The 19,913-nt window shown below is 39.0% G+C and overlaps 3 protein-coding genes across 7 annotated transcripts in view; 1 reads left to right on the top strand and 2 right to left on the bottom strand.

Annotated features, from left to right (window-relative positions):
* The window catches only part of lef1 (lymphoid enhancer-binding factor 1), a 75,814-nt gene extending 71,628 nt beyond the window's left edge, over positions 1-4,186 (top strand). For all 3 annotated transcript variants that reach the window (XM_055158791.1, XM_055158790.1, XM_055158788.1), the window contains exon 11: positions 2,797-4,186. The gene's annotated coding sequence lies outside the window, so the exon portion shown is untranslated. The remainder of the gene's footprint in view (positions 1-2,796) is intronic.
* Positions 4,187-6,029: 1,843 nt separating this feature from the next.
* On the bottom strand, positions 6,030-9,847 carry hadh (hydroxyacyl-CoA dehydrogenase). Its single transcript, XM_020930556.2, is given in 10 exon segments — positions 6,030-6,345; positions 6,440-6,556; positions 8,210-8,282; positions 8,361-8,450; positions 8,528-8,581; positions 8,583-8,655; positions 8,737-8,855; positions 8,857-8,895; positions 8,995-9,123; positions 9,620-9,847. Coding segments are annotated over 10 exon segments (927 nt in total). The 5' UTR covers positions 9,734-9,847; the 3' UTR covers positions 6,030-6,226.
* Positions 9,848-9,956: 109 nt separating this feature from the next.
* Positions 9,957-17,759, bottom strand: LOC110165350 (cytochrome P450 2U1). Of its 3 annotated transcripts, none has more exons than XM_055158342.1 (6): positions 17,179-17,759; positions 14,771-15,421; positions 13,217-13,261; positions 12,524-12,685; positions 12,274-12,441; positions 9,957-12,204 (listed from the first exon to the last, which is right to left on the bottom strand). In XM_055158342.1, exons 1-6 carry the CDS (start codon positions 17,609-17,611, stop codon positions 12,017-12,019), a joined length of 1,647 nt encoding a protein of 548 aa, XP_055014317.1. In that variant the 5' UTR covers positions 17,612-17,759; the 3' UTR covers positions 9,957-12,016. The 3 variants fall into 3 exon arrangements, with proteins under 3 accessions (XP_055014317.1, XP_055014318.1, XP_020786184.2); XM_055158343.1 differs by having other exon boundaries at positions 12,274-12,377; XM_020930525.2 differs by lacking the exon at positions 13,217-13,261.
* Positions 17,760-19,913: the final 2,154 nt, after the last annotated feature.

The following is a 19,913-nucleotide window of genomic DNA, read 5'->3' as shown; positions in this document are numbered from 1 at the left end:
TCATCGTGTTGAGAATCTACAGTTCAAATATTCATAAATACAAAGAAGAAAAAGTGAAAGTTATTAAATCCTCAGTACTTTTTATTTGATTTAATGCCAAGAACAGTTGAACACACTGATACTTGATGCTTTTTTCTCCAGAGAATCACAAACTAATCACCTTTTCTTCATTGGCCAAAGCGTACTGATTCAAACTCCATAAATCTTCGAGTCTCTTACAAAGCGCGTCGTAATCCTTTCACCTTCACACCTCAATGCAAACAAGTCCAAACCCTTGTCCGGCTATTTAACATTACCCCATGAACTTTAGCGGGTCACTGTTGTGTTTTTTGTCTGGTTTTGTTTTCCCGTCTCCCACCTGCCGCGCCAGTTTAAATGCCGAACAGAATACGCGGCGTTGAAAGAGTGAAACCGGGAGCGTGTGAGTCAGATGAGGCCACGGAGGAGAGCCAGCGAGCCCTGCTGGGTCACGCCAACCCCCGCGACGGACGAGATCAAAGGCAGGACCCGCCCACATCCTGCCCGCGACCTCTGACCTTTCCGTACCGCTCAACACCGCCGCTAAGCCCTCCTCTTTCAATCATCCCGAACGCCGAACAAAAAAAATACTAATGACTGATTGTGCTGAAGTGAGATAGCGGCTGATAATAATCCACGCCCTTACCCATGGTGCTTTGTGTCACCCCTGAGTCATGTTTTACGTGTAGGAATTTGTGTGATAACATGTAAGAAGCAAACAGTCTGAAAGCAAACATACAAGAAAGGTTTTTAACTCAATAGGACGGAGTAACAACAGCTCTGTGCGGCTGACAAAGAAGATTCAGTTACGGGTATAAATGATTTGTCCAGAACTTTCACAAAAGAACTTGGCATTTAGAAAATCGCACGCCTATTTTGCATTTTAGGGACAGTAAATGCCACGTTTTGTTTCTTGTTAACAGATAAAACACACACAGGGTGGCACACGCGTTTTGATTTTCTTGCTTTTTACAGATATTACATTGGCAAACAAAAAAAAATCATCAAACATTTCTGTCAAAAGATTTGGACAAAAGTGAAGAGTGCGTGAAGATATTTCATTGCGCACTCAAGCAGCTTCTTCAGTTTGTTTTTTTCACGGATTCTACCTGGACGACGATTACACAGACATATATTGGCTTAAATTTGTTTCGTGAAGACTGATCTTAACTTTAACCATAGCTACTACTTGCCTAACCTTAATCTAAACCATATTTGGACTTAAAATCACGTTGATGATCTAATAATAAGGCTTATACGTCATGGGAACTTGTTTTGGAGCCTGTAAGTGAGGCTGGTCTCCAAGAACTGACTCTACAGATTCTCGTCCCCCCCACAATGTGATTAATTGCAGCCCCCACACAAAGATGGTGACACCATGTAAAACTGTAAACAGATGCTGCTAATAAACCCTCAGTTTGTAGTCACAAGCTTAATTTTTGTTTTTGGAGTTTCCCGTTCGTTGTTATCACAGCTCATTTACCATCGTGCTCTTTATTCGCAAGTACAATGACTTTTAATTGTAAAAAGTATTTGCATTTAAAAGTGGCAATTGTATGAAAGGTCTTAAAGCATCTTTAAAGAGCCACTAGACACCAAAATCACTTTTTTTCCTACTGATTAGCTTTGTAAATTGGTCTAAAATAGAAATGTATACCTACCCCATGAGTTATTTTGGTATTTTAGAGCATATTGGTTGAAAATCTTTTGAGTCAAAAGTCATGTCTGTACCAGCCTCTTTAGGATCAGATACAGTCAGTACATTTGTCTCTTTGGGTTGGACTAACAGCCGCCAATGAGTCAGACACAGAGTTATTACATGACGAGCACAGTCACTGGCGTCTACGAGCGGTACGTGAGAAGCTCCCTTCAGTCCCGCCCCCACCTGGCACCGCTGGGCAACGCGATGCCCCGCGTGTCTGGAGGAAAAAAGGGAAACGCCGTGATCCAAGCACAAATGTCCGCTCTGTTTCTAAGTCCGGATCGCATCAGTCCGCACCGTATTGGATTGTTGTGGTTGTCAGTCGGCTGTCAATCACCACTCCAGAGTCCTCCCCACACCAGATTTTTCAGATTTTGCTTAGGGGCGGAGTAAAGCTCTGAGAGGATGTTTAAGGACTCTTTAAACCAGGGGTGTCCAAACTTTTTTCATCAAGGGCCACGTATCTAAACACAGACGAAGCAGAGGGCCGATCGAGGGCCGTAGACTGATGACAATACAGTGAAAAATTAAAATATGTGCAGGTTTAACACATTAGAATGATCCATCAGTCTTTATTCATGCTAAGATCCTTAAAATCCACACTCGAAACAGTAAAATATTCGCTTTATCAATGTAGATTAAAAAAAAAACTTGCAGCAAAAAGTTCATTTTTAATTGATGCGAGATAATTTGGGCCAATTCATCTGGAAAAAATTGTTTGAGGGCCTCATTTAGTTTGGACATGCCTGCTTTAAACCATGTTACAATGTAGTTACCTCATCAAAAATATATCAGAAGTGACACAGTGGAGCACTTCCTGTATTACCACAACATGACGTCACACGGTTGAACAAAGTGTTTTCAGTTTGAGAGAAAAACCCAGTCTAAATTTGCAGGATTTGTGCGTTAAACATTTGTGAATAAAACAAAACACAGCTAAAGGTATGCAGCTGATTTGTCACCGGTTATGAAAGTGGTTGCAAATCTATCATTTTAAAACAAAATAATGTAAACCTATATTAACATACTAGTATTTAAAGTGCCTAATGTTTGTTTTTTATGTGTTTGTTTCACAGGAGGAAAGAGAAACAACTTCTCCACATGCAAAGCGAAGGCAGCAGCTCCGGGCCCTCTGCTAGAGATGGAGGCCTGCTAGATTCCATGAAGACCTGAACAGTCCAACCTGAACCTCCACTTCTCAGAGGACCCTGCCCCCTCCCACTTGCCCCCTCCCTTCCCTTCCCGCCACCTGTCCCCTCCCACCTCCTCCCCCGTCTCCTCGAACCCCTTGAACTTTGCCCCCCCCCCCGCTTCAAACCGCCACATGCTGACCACCACCGCTGAGAACGCCTCACCGTCTCACTGTACTCCCAGAGACACTGAACTCAAATAAGACAATCATGATTACTCACTCACTAAACAGTAAAACTTCATCTCTCTCAAATCAGCTTTACTGCAATCCAAGGCACTGCACTGAAATCCAGCTGCCACTTTTGATGTGCGCACCAAGCCCCGCCCCCTCTCACTCCTGTTTCTAAGTTATTGTAAGTTATTTGTCGCCTGGTTTGCTTTGTATAGTCCATTATAGTCCAACATTCGCTCCCTTGAAGTCACCTTCCCTCTTCTCACTGGATTTTTGAGACCATTCTGGGATTTATGCCCAAACTGACCAAACACCTCTTTTTAGACTGCACTAAGGAAGATGGAGGGATCTCATCTTGTCCAAGAAACGTCCTGAAAGCGCCATTTTTGTTCATGACCAGTCGGTGCAAAAAGGATTTTAATTTGCTCTTTTATTTTGAATGCTTTTTTGTACCTTGAATTCTCGTTTCAGTTTCTTGGTGTACATTTTAGTGATATTTTTAATATTGTTTTTTATATATATTGTGGTATATATGAAAATAAGCTTTGGACACAGGAAAGCCATTTTTTCTTGTTGAAGCATCTTGCAGAAAATTGAAAGGCTTTTTTGATAACTATTTGTAACAAATAGTGACCTCGAGTCTTGCTCAGATGTAAAATAATGCTCAGTATGTGTACTTTTTAAAACTGTCAGGACATGTCACTTTTCTTGGTATTTTTGCAGGCAACATTAGGACAAAGGCGAGAGTGATTGCTCAGAGGCCTATATTTTATTGTTGGAAATCATGACAAATGAAACAGATATATATATTTACCCCAGCACTTGGCAGTCTTTTTTCTTTTCTTTTATTGCAATGGACCTTTTGTCTTTTTCTCTGGTAGCTAATAGTGTGGTCTTTTGCCATGTTGTTTATTCCATTCAAGCATCTCTGTAACATTTTGATTTAATGTTCTATTTTACTATTACTTGACCAATTCCTTTTTAATTGTCATCTTTTTGGGTCACTGTCATCTTGGTATAGCATTCGCGTCCCAAATGGTCATATTTGAACTGTTTCAACATGTTTTTGTTGTTTTTTAAAGAAAATAAAAAATGCACACTTGGCTCATTTGTCCGGTTGGGTGTTCGAGGCGCTTGTAGAGTAATGTAGTAACTGAAATATTCATGTGCAGGTGGTTATTTTTGAATGAAAACAAATGGTGTGATTTAGGGCACAGCTTTCAACACACAGCCATAAAAAAACCTCTCAAGAGTTCCAGAAATTCTCAGGTCTACAATACAGAATATGTGTTATTACAGAAATGGTCACTCTAAAGTTTGCGGGGAGATTTAAAAGAACATCCTGTCTCTTCTTGAAGCTGTACATTTTTATAAAGCTTTAGTTTCAGATTATTTTTGAAGTAGACGCTTTTAATAAGACAGCCAACATCAAAGACTTCTATTTATAGACAGTCTGCATCTACTTATCCACGATTCAACATTTATAGTGAGTCAGCGCCCCCCTGTGTCTTCTTTGGGAAATAACACTTATTATTTTATGAATTGTACATGTATTTCTTCTTTTAGCAATAGGACAAAGTACTAGATTGGTGTAACACAAATTGGTGTAAGGCTCATATTATGCAAAATTGACTCTTGTGAGCTTTAAGCCAAGTTACAACGCTGTTCTCTCATCAAAAACAGACTGGGAGTTGTCTTTTCACTGGAAAAAAAAACAATATCTAGATAAGTTAAAATGACTTAAATTAAGAACATTTTGCTTTATTTGAGTAGATTCAGCTTAACAAGAAAAAAATATCTACCGATGGAATAAGTGTGTTTTTCTTAATTCAAGCAACATTAGATTTTGTTTGTTATTTTAAGTGTTTTAAGTTGTTGTTTTTCTTATTTTAAGTGCAGCAAGATGTATTTTCATATTTTAACTACAAAAACTCTTATTCCGCTGGCAGATTTTACCTGTCAATTGAAATTTGCTCAAATCATGATAAAAGTTTTTAAATTCAAGTCGTCTTAACTTGGCTAGATTTTGTTTTTTGCAGTGTTGTTACATTCACACAGCTGAAAATGAGTCTGTCTACATCTACAAAGCTCAAAACGCTCTATTCCTCCCCGTGAATGTCTTGAAGCAGTAGTTTTCAAGTTAACAGCTCCCTTTTTACCTTTTGTTCAGTAGAGATGGTCAATTCCAGGGCTGAAATCATCTAAATGATTCTAATGAAGGTGCATGAAGGTGAGTTTAAAAACACAGTGAAGCTCCTCCATTGTTACCATCTTAAGGTGAACAGAGTGTTTTCTGTTTGAGAGCAGAAATATGCAAGGTGTGTGTTAAATGTGTGCATGAAAGAAAGGAATTCCAGAAGTTTTGATGAGGAAACAACATTATAACATCAGAAATCAGCATAATATGGGCCCTATAATCCTGACTATAACTAAATATAGTAAATGTAGTGTAATACATAAGATATTGAACCACTGATGCTCAAAGACAATACTTTTCCATTAAGTGTCATTAAAGATGCACTATGCAACTTTTTGGTTGGTTGTTTCTATGGTTATGTCATTGCTTTGCCTGGAATGTTCCACAGTATGACATTAAACAGATCTACTTTACATTTATTCAATTACAGGTGGTTTTATAGCTCAAAAATATCTAGAAAAACAGGTATTCTGACTGTGAGCAGGCTTGCCTCTTCACAAACCTGGCCTGTAACTTGATCTGGGTTGGTCTCCATGATGTTAGAAAGGTTTAATACCATACTGTGGAACATTCCAGACAAAGTAATAACATCTATACGAAAAAAAAAACAAACAAAAAAAACACTTGATGGACCCACAACCAGGAAAGTTACACAATGCACTTTGAATTTGTGATGGTGTAAACTGTATTAAATGAATGAATGATTAAAAATGCAGTTGAGTGGGTAAATAACAAACCCAGGACACCAATCTTTGAAAAATTATGTTATTATTATTGTTATCATACATACAATATTCATGATTCAGACAACTGCAAGACGTTTTCAACATTGAAGAAGGCACATGGTTCGTCCTGCCATAGACTTTAGTGTCCTACTACAGCTTTTTGTCAAGTGATTAAATCATGAGAACAGTGGTGTCATTTCATTTTCCCAGTTACATGTAAATTACTTGTACTTGTAAAATCCTTCTCCGGTCTTTTTGCCATATTTCCCATCAGCGACCAGTTTGTCGAGCAGCTCGCTCGGTGCAAATAGTGGGTTTCCGGGGTCCATAGCGCTCCAGCCTAAACAGAAACAAAACACACACAATATGAAGTTACGTTTAGCAGTGTTTATTTATTACATTTATTAAATACTATAAACTTTCATGAATGTTACCGTCCATGATGAACTTTGCAGTGTCCAGTCCAACGTAGTCCAGAAGCTCAAACGGTCCCATCGGATAACCAGCACCGAGTTTCATGGCGATGTCAATGTCCTCTTTGGATCCATGGCCTGGGAATAACAACCAACAGGTAAAAATGCAGAATTTGTAAGTAGTAGTAAGTATATGCAGTTTATATATTTAAAAGGGGCCCACATATGTTATTATGCAAAACCGGCTTTTACCGTATTTTCCGCACTATTAGGCGCTCTGGATTATAAGACGCACTGTCAATAAATGGTCTATTTTCGAAATAAACCACACCGGACTTTAAACGAAACGCAACATTTAGATGGGTCAGTCGGACTTTGTTTGGCACGTTCACGGTGTCTCTGGGCTTTGTTCAGTTGTGGCGTGTAGGGAGGGTGCTGTCTGGGACCGCTGGATTGTCGGCGTGTTCGCAGTGACTCAGTTGTTCAGTTGTGGCAAGAAGCGGCACATTGCACTCGGTTTTTCGGTTCGTTCCTCCGTTCTGTTCCTCGTCGGCGTGGAGTAATGAGTGTGGCTGCAGGTGTTTATCGCTGCACGATCGCTGTCTGCTCCGTGTGTGTTTGCGTGTGGTGCGGTTTGGTAGTTTACTAAAGTCGTGCTGGGACACCTGAGTGGATTCGTGTATAGGGCGCTTTTTTTAATGGGGTTAGAGGCTTAAGAGTGCGCCTAATAGCCCGGAACATACGGTAGTCACGTTTGAATGTTGTTATCTTACCAAGACTAAAGCCTAAAATCAGGGTATCCCCAGGTTTGACTACCCCAGATTTAAGACTTTTTTAAGACCTTTTTAAGACCACTTAAATGAAAATTAAGACCAACATCACACCCATTATGTCGGCGAAAAACTCCAGATTGAATTCGAATAATGACCATTGTGTACTGCTTAAAATAACAAAAAATACTTTTATTATAAATCTCATTCAGAACTCATTTATAGTCGTATGAATCGCTTTTAAAATGGCCAAAAAATAATTTATAACATTCTAACAAGACAAACTAAGTATTGCTTGTGCATATTCCAAATTAGACATTCATCGTTAAATTAAGGGTTTTTTAAGTTATTTGTCGTTGTCTGTTTAACACTGCACTACAGCCCGGTTGAGAAAACAAAAAAATAGGCTAATGAAATTTAAGACCTTTCTGAAAAAAATGCGACTTGGACAACATAATGTAAGACTTTTTAAGGCCTTAATTTAGGAACATGAACTTTATGACCTTTTTAAGACTTTTAAAGACCCTGCAGCTACCCTGAAAATATACAGTTTTTTTTTCTAAAACTTTAAACACTCCATGTTGTGATGTCTTGTGGTAATACAGGAAGTGCTCCACTCCATATAACTTCCCTTAAATCATTAGGATCATTTCAGCCTTGGAATTGTCAATCTCTCCCGAATTAAAAGGTACAAAAGTATCTATTAACTTGAAAACTACAGCTTCATGACATCACAAGTTGGAACAGAACATTTAGAGTTTTTTAGATGTTGACAGATTAATAATAATAATAATGGAATAATCAAACATGTGAATGAAACAAAACAACTCCAGGTATGTTTTTGAGGAGGCAACAACATTCTAACATGGCTAAAAGTCAATTTTGTGTAATATAGGACTTAAAACATAATTAATGTCACTGTAGAATTCATTTCAGTGATTCTTAGTAGTCAGATTATGAGAAAGAAAGTGCATAGATAACTGATATAATGATTCTGGTGTACTATAAATATAAATCATACCTCTTTCATGCAGCCGAATGGCCTCCATCATGTAAGGAACTAGAAGACGGTTCACGATGAAGCCAGGTGTGTCCTAAAGTAATGTTCAAAGCGTAGAATATTTCTCAGTAAAAAGTAAAAATCCAATAAAGTACAATTTCACAATTCTTACTTTGCAAGACACTGGTGTTTTCCCCAGAGCTTTGCTGAAGTTCAAGAGAGAATCAAATGTCTCCTGACTTGTTGAAGATGTTCCAATAACCTGTAAAATATGTATTAATAAAATGTGTCTAATGTGTTTTATTTTCATATGGAAGTTTTTTATTCTGCCAATTCTACCTCCACAAGTTTCATCATCGGAACTGGATTGAAAAAGTGAAGACCCCCAAACCGGATCGAGTCTGGCTGTCGAGCTGGCGATGTCCGTGATGGGCAGGGAGGAGGTGTTACTGGCAAAGAGCGTGTGTCTGCGGTGGAAAGGGAAGCCGTAAAGAAGATTAAGTGAAAACTGTAAAACTTTTGTGAACTGAAAACATGTGAGGACTTACGCAGGTGCGACCTTATCAAGAGCACTGAAGAGATCCTGTTTGATTTTCAGATTTTCCACGATGGCTTCCAAAACCAGATCTGTGCTCTGGACTGCGGCTTTTGCGTCCGACGAGGTGGTCTATATTTTTCAAGACTTTTTGGATAAACTCTTCACCCGCCTACAACAAAATGCATTAATACATCAAACATTTATGAAACGTTAAATGTAGAACTATATTATTAACATGTACACGACTTGTTCATTTGACATGACTGACCTCTGGCTTGTCTGCATACTTCTTTTTCACCACTCTTTTAAGGCTCCCTTCAATTCCTTTGACAGACTTCTTGAGGATGTCTTCAGATGTGTCCACCAGCGTCACCGTGTGGCCAGTGGATGCAGCTACCTGTACAATACGTTCATTTTTAGTCTATTGTTTATTTTTTAGTAGATCTATATATATTTTTTTTTTGCAAATGTAAGATAGCTTTATTGAAAACGGGTCTTCCTTTCATTAGTGGTTTTCTCGATGTGTTTTACTTTAGTTACAGAGGCGTGTGCAGAAAGTGGAACCACATGAAGCTCGTGTTTATGTCGGACTCATTTGGAAGAGCTCCACTAACTTAAACCCGTTTAGAAAAATGTGCAAATAATCTTTAAAAAAATATATTTAACGAGAAGATTACAATTAAGCATCCTTTTAAAAACAACACACGGGCCACAATGCAATTATTACCAAATGCTACGCCTGTTTTTGTTATTGACAGCGAGCTCCTGCAACACACGGATCTACAAAAACACACGGATCTACAAAGACACACGGATCTACTGCAACACACGGATCTAGTCTATGCTGCAGACATAGACCTGACGCATGTTAAACTCCCCTTGTTTTTTCTCACCTGTGCAATCCCTGCGCCCATCTGCCCTCCTCCGATGATCGTTACGTGTTTTATCACCACATTTCTGACGCACGACGTGGAAAAACCTCTGCAAAACTGAGTGACGAACGCCATGGTGCATGAACCGAGCAGAGCACTGACAGTCCTCAAACACGGAGTCCTCAGACCGCAGGACTGTGGGACCAGAGGACACGAGAGGCGGTGACACTGATCACGTGACCGCGCGACCTTTCACACACATTTGAAACTTTGTACCACGTTTAAAGTATAATATTCTATCACCATGTTTTTTTTTTTCATCCTGTGGTAATAAATAACACAATAACACAACATCTGATACAAGATATAACAAATGTATTTGAAAAGACAGACTTATTTAAAATGCTGAAATCATTATTAGAGCATTAATCATAGACATAGTGCTATTAATACAATCAGTTAAGCTCAGGGGTCTCCAAACTTTTTCTCTGGTGAGCTACTTTTTATAAAACGTAAATGCCAAAGAGCTACTCATTTTAGTCGTCGCAAGAAACTGAGTAGTGAAGAAAAGTAGAAGAGCCATGGCAAGCTTCTGACGAGGTGCCTATAAAACATAAACCATTGTCCATTTATTACTGCACAAGTTAGGAATCAAAATGACACATTTACAATGGTAATTAATCAGATTTTAGTAATTAAGTGCAATACATATCCAGTGTTGGGGAGTAACAGATTACATGTACCGGAGTTACGTAATCAGAGTACTAATTATGAGTAACTGTATTCAGTTACAGTTACTGTTTCAGTGAGTGGTAATTGGATTACAGTTACTTTGTTGAAATAAATGGATTACGTGGCGGTATTTTCCTGTTTTCACATTTTGGGCTAAATCCCTCTTTTTTTTTTTTTTTTTCAGTAATTCCACTCATTGCTGGACAATAAACCAGGGCTAAACCAGGACTAAACCAGGTCTAAACCACGACTAAAATAGGACTAAACTAGGACTAAAATAGGACTAATCCAGGACTAAAACCAGGACTAAAACAAGGACTAAAACAGGATTTAACAGGATTTAACAGGACTAAACCATGCTGTGCGGACCGTGTCTCCTCCTCCTCTTCTATCAGTAATATTTTTAATTTGGTTAAGTAAAGGCTGGGCTTTTTATTGTCTTTTAGCAGACAAAATTTCTTATGTTACGATATCCTAGTCTTTGCTTCTCTACAGCAAATCAAGTAATCCACAGCATTCAGATTATGTTACTCACTTTAGGTAATTTAATGGATTCAGTTACAAACTACATTTTAGGGTATGTAATCTGTAATCTGTAGGGGAATACTTTTTAAAAGTCACCTTCCCAACACTGCATATATCCCTTGGCGGGCTACTTGGAAGAGGATGGAGAGTTACTGGTGGCTCCCGAGTTATAGGTTGAAGACCCCTGGTTTAGATCATCAAGTCGTGGAAAGGGCAATGGGTTGGGTGACCAGATTTTCAAAATTAAAAACTGCGACACATCTGGGTTGGGGGGTTGGTAATAATAAAATTGTGACAAGTTTGAGTAATTAAGAAGACTAGGTCCATTTTATACTCACTTGTGAATATACATAAATATTATAACATGAGACTTCTGTTAATGCATCTGACTGCATTTTTTCTGGCAACTTTCAAGCACAGTTTTCTGTATTTTCACTGTTGGTGGGTATAAAATATAAAATAAATTTCTTGTGTAAAACTGGAACAAATCACTGGTTTTGAAGTAATCTGCTGGGACAGGGGACACAAAACTGGGGCTATCCTGGTTAAAAATAGACGTCTGGTCACCCTAGCAATGCGATTCCTCAAATTCAGGTTAAAGTGCCATAGTTTAAGCCACATTCGAGGCTTACAGCAATAGTATTTGTTTATATTACAAATTAATTTCCTTTGTTTCATTATTGTCAGTAGAGTTAAAATGCATAGTCCATATGCAATGATATGTGAAGGCTACAGTCTGATATGTTCCTATTGTGCGTACTGTGTCTTTCCTGAAGACAATATGAAAAACTAGGACCATCTCATAGACTGTATATATAAATGAACATAGCGAAACTGCTCTATCGACTCTTAACTTTACATTAAAAAACTGTAACTCCTCTCTGTAAGTGCTGCTGTCAGGCTCCTCATTTTGATATTAAAATGTTAATGTTTTAACTCACTCTGCATGATCTGATTGTTTTTATTGCACTGTTTTGTCCGTAAATAAATTCCTATTTCTAATCGTAAACTCGGCTCCAAATTTGCTCTTATAAGTGCTGCATCTTGAGCTTCATTTGATTGGATCTGAACGCGTGACACCATAATCTCTTAGTCCACTTGTTTATACAGACTATGGACCATCCTGAAGTAGTATGTTGTGTAATCTCAGCCCCTCTGAGGTTATCTGGAGCTCCTGGGGCTCACACACACAGTGAAAGGCGAGGGGGCCCAGGTCAGTCCGAAGCGCCCCTGCAGAGGAGAAGCAGACTGTCCCTCTGGTAACCTGAACGTGAAAGCCTGGAGTAAACTGGTGACCATCAAGAACAGCTCCATCTTGGCCAGCTGTTCGCCCATGCACACCCTGCGACCTAAAAGGAGTCAAAATACTGTCAAAATATCATCGACAAATCCGTTTTACATTTCAAAATTTGGCATACCAGTCCCGAAAGGCATGAAGTACTCTTTCCTGAGCAGATTTCCTTCTTGGTCGAGGAAGCGCGTAGGTTTAAATTCATCAGGCTCGTCCCAAACCGTCGGGTCCCTGTGCACAGACCACAGATTGGGTATAATAACTGTGCCCTTGGGGATCGTGTAGCCACAAAACTCTGAAAATAAACAGACCAAAGACTATTACAGCAGGTCCTAAACACACATAACAATAAAATTACTTAGAATTGAAAAATGTACCTGTATCTATCGAGGTCATGTGGGGAATAGCCAGAGGAACTGCCACCGTGAGCCTCTGCACCTCCATGATGGTGGCTTCAGTGAAAGGAAGGCTGCCTTTATCGGTCATGGATGGAGCCCGGTGTTGGCCGATCACTGCGTCAATCTCTTCCTGCACTTTGTCTGGAAACAGTTTAAAAGGCCCATGTTACTCTACTTTCTGATAGAAGTAAGAAACATTCAGATCTTATTGTCGTCAGCTTGCCCAGCAGTAGGGAGAGGTAATTTTGGTGATATCAGTATTGGTCCAATGAGGTTCATTTGGTTTTCCGATAATTATATGTTTTTGGGTTTGGCTTTTTTCAGACCAAGAGTTTATAAATCAGCTGACCGGACACGTCACAGCAACATCACATGATCACTCTGAGGAAGACCAATAGTGAGCAGTCAAAACTGTCAGGTATGAAAACAAACTCTTGGTCTGAAAAAAAGAACCCAAAAACAGATATCAGTATTGGTACGATATTGAACATTTTGCTGATATTTTTTTACAGACTTTTTTTTAAGCTTCCCCAATCTTTATATGCCAATGGGTCATTCCCAGTTTGTTATCAGTGCACTAGACTCAACGTTTTACCATATACTTTAGCCAGTTTGGTAATGTAAACAAAAAGTCAAACTAAAACCTTTTAAAAGAAAAACTGAAATACCCACATGATGCTCTTGTGGTAAAATAGCTGCCACCAGTGTTGTTCTGTCCTGAGTTATGCTAGAAAAATTTACACAATCATTCATCAACCACAAATTTTAAATTGCAAATAAATACATTCATGTTATTATTTTACCAAAAGTAAATTTTGTGGACTTAATATGGATTTTAAAATCTCATTCACTAGCTAGGACCACACCAACGACGACATAGTGCGAAGAAGTTTATTGATAATGTACGGAGCGGGGCAGAGATGGCTGGGTTGAGACTCTAGGTGGGGGCTCCGTCTTAATTTTCAATTGGCCCAGCCGGAACGGGACCCCCCGCTTGTAGGCGTCTTATGACTGAAAAATGAACAAAATAGGGAATTGGAGGGTGGGGTCGAGTTAGCAGAGACCAAACTGGGTTGATGGGAAAGGCTGCTACATATAGGCTTCTGTGAAATTAGAGGCGTGGTTGAGGTGAGTTGTGGTTCGTTGGTGAGAGGAGAGGGCGGCTGAGGCGTGGTCCTGCTCCTGAATCTCAGTTAATCATATTAACTACATATATTATTATCAGTAAATACTGGTTAATCGACTAAGGAGCAAGACAAATATATCAGATATTGGAATCACAAATACATAAATAAATATTCGGACAATCCCTACTTGACCTAGTGGTTAACTTATTCCTCTGCTTCAAAAAGCAAGCTGCTTCATATTTCCAATGTACTCAAACTGTGTTTCCCACAGACTTTGTTAAAATGATGGTGGCATAAATCATTTTTATTTGAATAGTGTAAATAGATTATAAATGTCTCTTACTGCATTAAAAAGCAGCTCAAGACACTGCTTTTTAGACAAGCTTTTAGTTGACTGTGTCTGTAATTCTGCCATTCTTGTATATGTTGTTCATTGCACTGTAAAGCGCTTTTAGATCTGTAAAAGGTTTTTTAATTTATTTAAATTTTAAGCAGTGGTTTTTGACCAGTAAAGTCTCTTTTATAAGTTTTTCATTTGAAATCCACAGATGTTTTTTTCCATATCCAATACTAATTGTTTAGAATCCAGAGCAGCCAATAGCCAGTAAGCTCTGCTGATATTTGTGAGCCGATATGTACGGCTGATTAACTTCCTAAAATTATGCAATTCAAATTCACCACAAACTCACCAACATCCCTTTTTTTTTTTTTTATCACAAACTCATACGTGAACTTGTGTCACATTTAGTGCAGTATGTTCTCTTATTAAAGTGTTTAAATAAGGCTGTGTGTTTGATTTAGGGAGCAGGTTGACCTAAACTAAATATTGGTTTCTGCTGGAATCCAAATATCGGCCGGATATTTGAGCTAGCCAATATATCGGTCTATCTCTGTTTTTGAAAGTACAGTGAACAACTAAGTCTAATTGAATATTCAGTGTCAATATATAGTTTATTTTATACTTTGGAGACTATTTTAGACTATGTGGGGCCACTATAGTCTCTTGTATTAATGGGAAACACAGCTCACAGATGTCATAAACAATGTCACTTCTTTTTCCTGTCAGTAGCCCTAAGAAAAATCCATCTTCTGGTCTTACCTTGGATGTCAGGGTATAAAACCATGTAGAGCAGAATCCACAGGGCTGAATTAGTGGTGGTGTCAGTGCCAGCAATGAAAAGATCCCCTATTATATAAAAGAGGTAATCCTCCGTGAAGCTGCTGTCTTCTTCTCCGGCTGCCTGCTGGGCCAACATCTCCAGAAGGTACATGTCAATAAGATCGCGTGGGTTAAGTGGATCCAGAGATTCCCTGTGCTTTTTAATAATCCTCTTCAGAAACGCCGTGATGTCTCTCTCCACCTGCCGTAACTCCCGGAAGACGCCGAACGGTAAATAATACAGAAATGGAAAGACGTTGATGAGCACGGCGGGGCTGTTGACGCAGATCTCCAGCCCACGCGCCATCAGGTTGAGTAAAGTGCGAAATTCCTGGTCGTCGTGGTGAAAGCGTTGACCTAAAGCCATGGAGCAGATCACGTTAGATACAGCGTTCGTTATGAGAGGGGCCAGGTCGAATCCGGAAGGTCCACGGTCTTTATGGAGGTGAAGCAGCTGGGTCTTGACGGTCTCCAGGCCTTGTAAGATGCAGGGTTCTAGACTTAACTTCCCAAGGCCAAAGTTCCTCAGGGTGGTGTGGCAAAACCTGCGCTGTTTTCTCCACACGGGTCCATAAGGGGCAAAGACGATTCCTGTGAAGAAAGAAAGAGATGTTATGGTTTAGATTAGTCTGTAAACCTGTGGCTACATGGACTGAATCAGGACTGAATCAGGTCTAAACCAGAACTGAACCAGCTCTAGACCAGGAGACAACCGGGGGTGAACTAGGTCTAAACCAGGACTAAACCAGGAAGAACCAAGGACTAAACCAGCTCTAGACCAGGACAGAAGCGGGACTGAACCAGCTCTAAACCAGGCCTGAACCAGGACTAAACCATGAATAAACCAGGACTGGACCAGGACTAAACCTGGACTAAACAAGGTCTAAATCAGGATTGAACCAGGACTAAACCAGGACTACACCAAGGCTGGACCAGGACTAAACAGCACTAAACTAGGACAAAACCATGACTAGACCAGAACTGACCCAGGACTGAACCAGGATTGAACCAGGACTAAACCAGGTCTAAACCAGGACTAAACCAGGACTGAACCAGGATTGAACCAGGACTAAACCAGGTCTAAACCAGGACTAAACCAGGACTAAACCAGGATTAAACCAGGAATAATCCAAAACTAAATCAGGACTAAACCATGACTAGACCAGATCTGAACCAGAACTGAACCAGGACAAAACCAGGTCTAAACCAGTACTAAACCAGGACTGAACCAGGAATAACCATGAACTAAACCAGGGCTAACTAGGACTAAATCAGAACTAAACCAATAGTAAACCAGGACTGAACCAGGACTAAACCAGGTCCAAACCAGGCCAGAACCAGGACTGAACCAGGACAAAACAGGACTGACCCAGGACTCAAAGATAGTCTTATACAACAAGTATTAAAGACAAACATGTTTTGTTTGCAGGTCAACTACCTCCGTACCTCATTTGGCTCCAACCTTTTTGCAGTTTTAGGTCTTTGTGTGACGTGTGAGCTACTGTGTCCAAATATTTTCCCTTGTGGATCAATAAAGTTTATCTAACCCTAAGAACTGCTGAATATTCTAGACAAAGTGATTACATACAGTATCTCTAAAGGAAAACAAGTGGCAGACCCTGGCCCCACCATAAAAGTTACTCAGTGGGGCCCTTTTAACAAGTAGGTCAAGGCTATACTTTGTCTGTGCTGTAAATCACACACAAACAGCTCATGTGACCCAGTACCTTACATATATACAGTATGGTATATGCCACAGAATAAAAGCAAATAAGTAATTTTATCAGGTTCAGTCACTCTTATTTAATTTCCAGTTAAGATTAAATAGATTATATTAGACTAAATTTACTCTTGTGAGCCTTTTATCCATGTTATAATGTTATTACCTAATCATAAACATACCTAGAGTTGCGTTTTGTTTCATTCACACATGTTTGAGTATTATTAATTATTACTCTATTAGTCCGTCTACATCTCCAAATCTGTTAAACTACTCTGTTCCACCTTGTGATGTCATGAAGTAGTAGTTTTCAAGTTCAAGTTCTTTAGAGTTGATATTCTAATTTTCGAGGGGCTGAAATTATCCAAATGATTCTAGTGAAGGTGCATGGAGTTTAAATACACAGTGGAGCACTTCCTGTACAGTATTTACATAAGACATCACAAGAACTGAGCCTAAATTTGCAGGGTTTGTGTGTTAATTTAAGATGTGGGAATGAAAAATGACATAAACTCCAGGTATGTTGGCATGTTTGTGACGAGGAAACAACATTGTAACATAGAAAACGAAGTAAAAATGACTCTTTAAGGTACATGTTGAAAGTGCACGCTCATAAAAACAGACTTACCTTTGCGTTTGGTCATAATAGTGATGGATGGAATGTCCGGTCGGTCCGAGAACACTTCAGGGTGATTGGAGAGCGCATCTTTGACCACTTTGTACCCGTTCAGCACCACCATGAGCGTCGTACCCGCAAATATACTGTACACGTCGCCGTACACTTTTGACATCTCTGTAAAATAAACCATCGCGTTCCTGCTGCGGTGTTTCTCCACGGGCTGCTGCTCCAGAAGCCTCCGAATACAAGGAGGAATCAAGAAGAAGCCGAAGTTACCCACGACAGGCCACGGTTTGGGACCTGGAGGGATATTTGCGAGGAGTTTTTGACGCTTGCGATACGTGGTAAGCAAATAGTACACTACTGTAAAGGCAAGTACAGTTGCGATGTTGACATGGGACAGCGCGTGGTCCAGGAATGTACGCGGATCCATCGTGCGCATTACCGCCCCGCGCCGTGCCGTGCCGTGCGCTAAAATGCAGATCTACCCCATCCTACACGCAATAAAAGTAATCTCAAAGCAAAACTAAAACCTTTGACATGTTAAAAGAAGAAGTGAAGTGCCCATGCTCTTCCTGTGTTGATGTAAAACAGATGGCACCAGCGATATCCCGTTACTGCTTCGGATTGGCGGACGCGTTTGTGGTTCTCGGGGATTGGCGCATTACAGTGTGACGACGAAATGTTGTTGTGTAATTTTTTTTTTTTTTTTCGTGAATGTGATGTTTTTGGGTTTTTTTGTTTTGTTTTTTGTTTTGTTTTTGTTTTTTGTTTTTACAATATACAGTAATATAACACAAAAAAGAAGAAAGAAGAAGTGAATATGCCAGTTATTAAATAGCTTATCGTGCTTCTGTGAGTCACAATATTTAGACACGATTTTTATTTATTATTAATTTTTTTACAGTACTTTTCCCTCTGCAGTTTACTATGGTTTGGGAAAACTTTATTGATCCACAAGGGATTTTTTTTTTTTTTTTTTTTTTTTTGGACACAGTAGCTCACACATCACCATATAATATAATAACAAAGAGGAAAACATATAAATGGTAATAATAAATTCAAAATAAGTAGCACAAATAGCAAAAGACAGGTGTCAAATGAGACATAATTATGTAAAAAGTACAAAGTAAATAAAAGTAATAAAATATAAAATCTCAGCTTTATACAAGAGGTCATAGAAAGACAGGCTGTGTTGTTGTACGGTTGTAGGGAGCATTATCTGTTGCATAAGGGTGAGTTGTTGTACAGTTGTAGGGAGTATTATAGTATGAATGTAGTCCTGTATCTCTCACTGTTTGAGTGGGGCTGTAGGAGCCTGTTGGAGGATAAGCTCGTCTGTCCCTCTGTAGTCTGGTGCAGTGGGTGAATTGCTGTACAGTTGTAGGGAGTATTATCTGTCCCTCTATAGTCTGGTGCAGTGGGTGAGCAGGAGTGTCCGTGATGGAGAGCAGTTTGTCCAGTTTGTTTAAGACATAAAATAATTATCATTCATTTCAATTCATCATTTTAACCACTAAAAATAAAAAAGAAAATAAAAAGTTGTAGGAGAGAACAACTTTTGAGTGTTTTTTCCTTCTAAATACAGGTATTATGCTTACTGTAATTTTTGATGACTTTTTTTTTTTTTTTTATGTTTTATTGAGAAACTAAACATATATTTGGGTCCCTTTCATACATGCTATGGGTAGATCTCATTTCCATACACATTGTAAACCTACCAGTATAAACAAAAGGCTCTATCAGTGAGATAAATCTATAAATAAGGAAGTTAAAGTGCTATGTGTAGTTTTACCCAACAGTCGCCATAGCAACTCTAAATAAAGGGTTTTATTATCAGCATTCTGAAGTCTCAATCATTCACTCAGACTGAGCTGTATCACTGATTTTTAGGTTTTAGGTGGTTATGTAGAAAAGAGAAGTCATTATGATTTCATTTTATATATATTTGATCACAAGTTTGATTTTATTTTATACAGAACAAGACTGACTCATAAAAATGGTCTGATTTCCTGTTCCAAAGCCTGAAGCAAGCCACATGCAAACAGCTACCTCCTATTAATACTGTTACTTGTTAACCTAACCCTAACTACATCCAAAACAACTTCATACATTCCTATATCCATGCTGCTATTTCAGCACTCTGCACTTTACATATTGCACCTTCATTATTTACCAAAAATAGCTTCCTCATTTCTTTTCTTGGTGGAAATGTATATGTCCCTTGTCTGTCTGCCTGAATATTTTGTTTATTTTATTTATTATCGATGTTTGTGTGCATTTGATGTTCTCTGTGTGGTATATGTGTGTGTATTGTAGTTCTTAATTTGCACATTCGGAGTTTGAGGAAACACAATTTCGATCCCCCTGTGTAATGTCTTTTACATGGTGTGACTGACGATGAAGTTCACTTTGACTTTGACTTAGTGACAGAAAATTGGCTGTAGATCTCTCCATTAAAAAGACCCAAGATAATCACTGACCATTAGAAACAACTCAGTCTCGATCTTGATTAAAATTTGATTAATTGCACAGCCTAAACTCGAAGCATTCACTCTTTAGAATACGAAGAGAAGATTCCTATATTGAAAGTGCAGGTTTTCACATTTTTATAACTATTACTTTGTTTGTGGGTGTGGTGGATACCTCTGCCACGACTCCATAGTGTTAGTATTATTTAATTTCATTTATTTTAAGTTAATTACATTACACATACTTTAATTTCTTTTAGACTTACATTCTAA

Source organism: Boleophthalmus pectinirostris, unplaced genomic scaffold (assembly GCF_026225935.1).
Source record: "Boleophthalmus pectinirostris isolate CB_2022bp ecotype Guang Dong unplaced genomic scaffold, ASM2622593v1 HiC_scaffold_22, whole genome shotgun sequence".
Lineage (NCBI taxonomy): Eukaryota > Metazoa > Chordata > Actinopteri > Gobiiformes > Gobiidae > Boleophthalmus > Boleophthalmus pectinirostris.
Note: the sequence above shows the minus strand (reverse complement) of the source record. Positions and strands in the feature narration are given on the sequence as shown.

What these genes read in the sequence shown, in the direction of transcription:
- LOC110165350 (XM_055158342.1), bottom strand. Translation starts at nt 17,611, where the DNA reads ATGCGCACGATGGATCCGCGTACATTCCTGGACCACGCGCTGTCCCAT. An exon ending in TATTATGACCAAACGCAAAG is followed by an intron (nt 15,422 to 17,178) that starts GTAAGTCTGTTT and finishes CTTTCTTCACAG; the next exon opens with GAATCGTCTTTGCCCCTTAT. An exon ending in CTTCATGCCTTTCGGGACTG is followed by an intron (nt 12,205 to 12,273) that starts GTATGCCAAATT and finishes GACTCCTTTTAG; the next exon opens with GTCGCAGGGTGTGCATGGGC.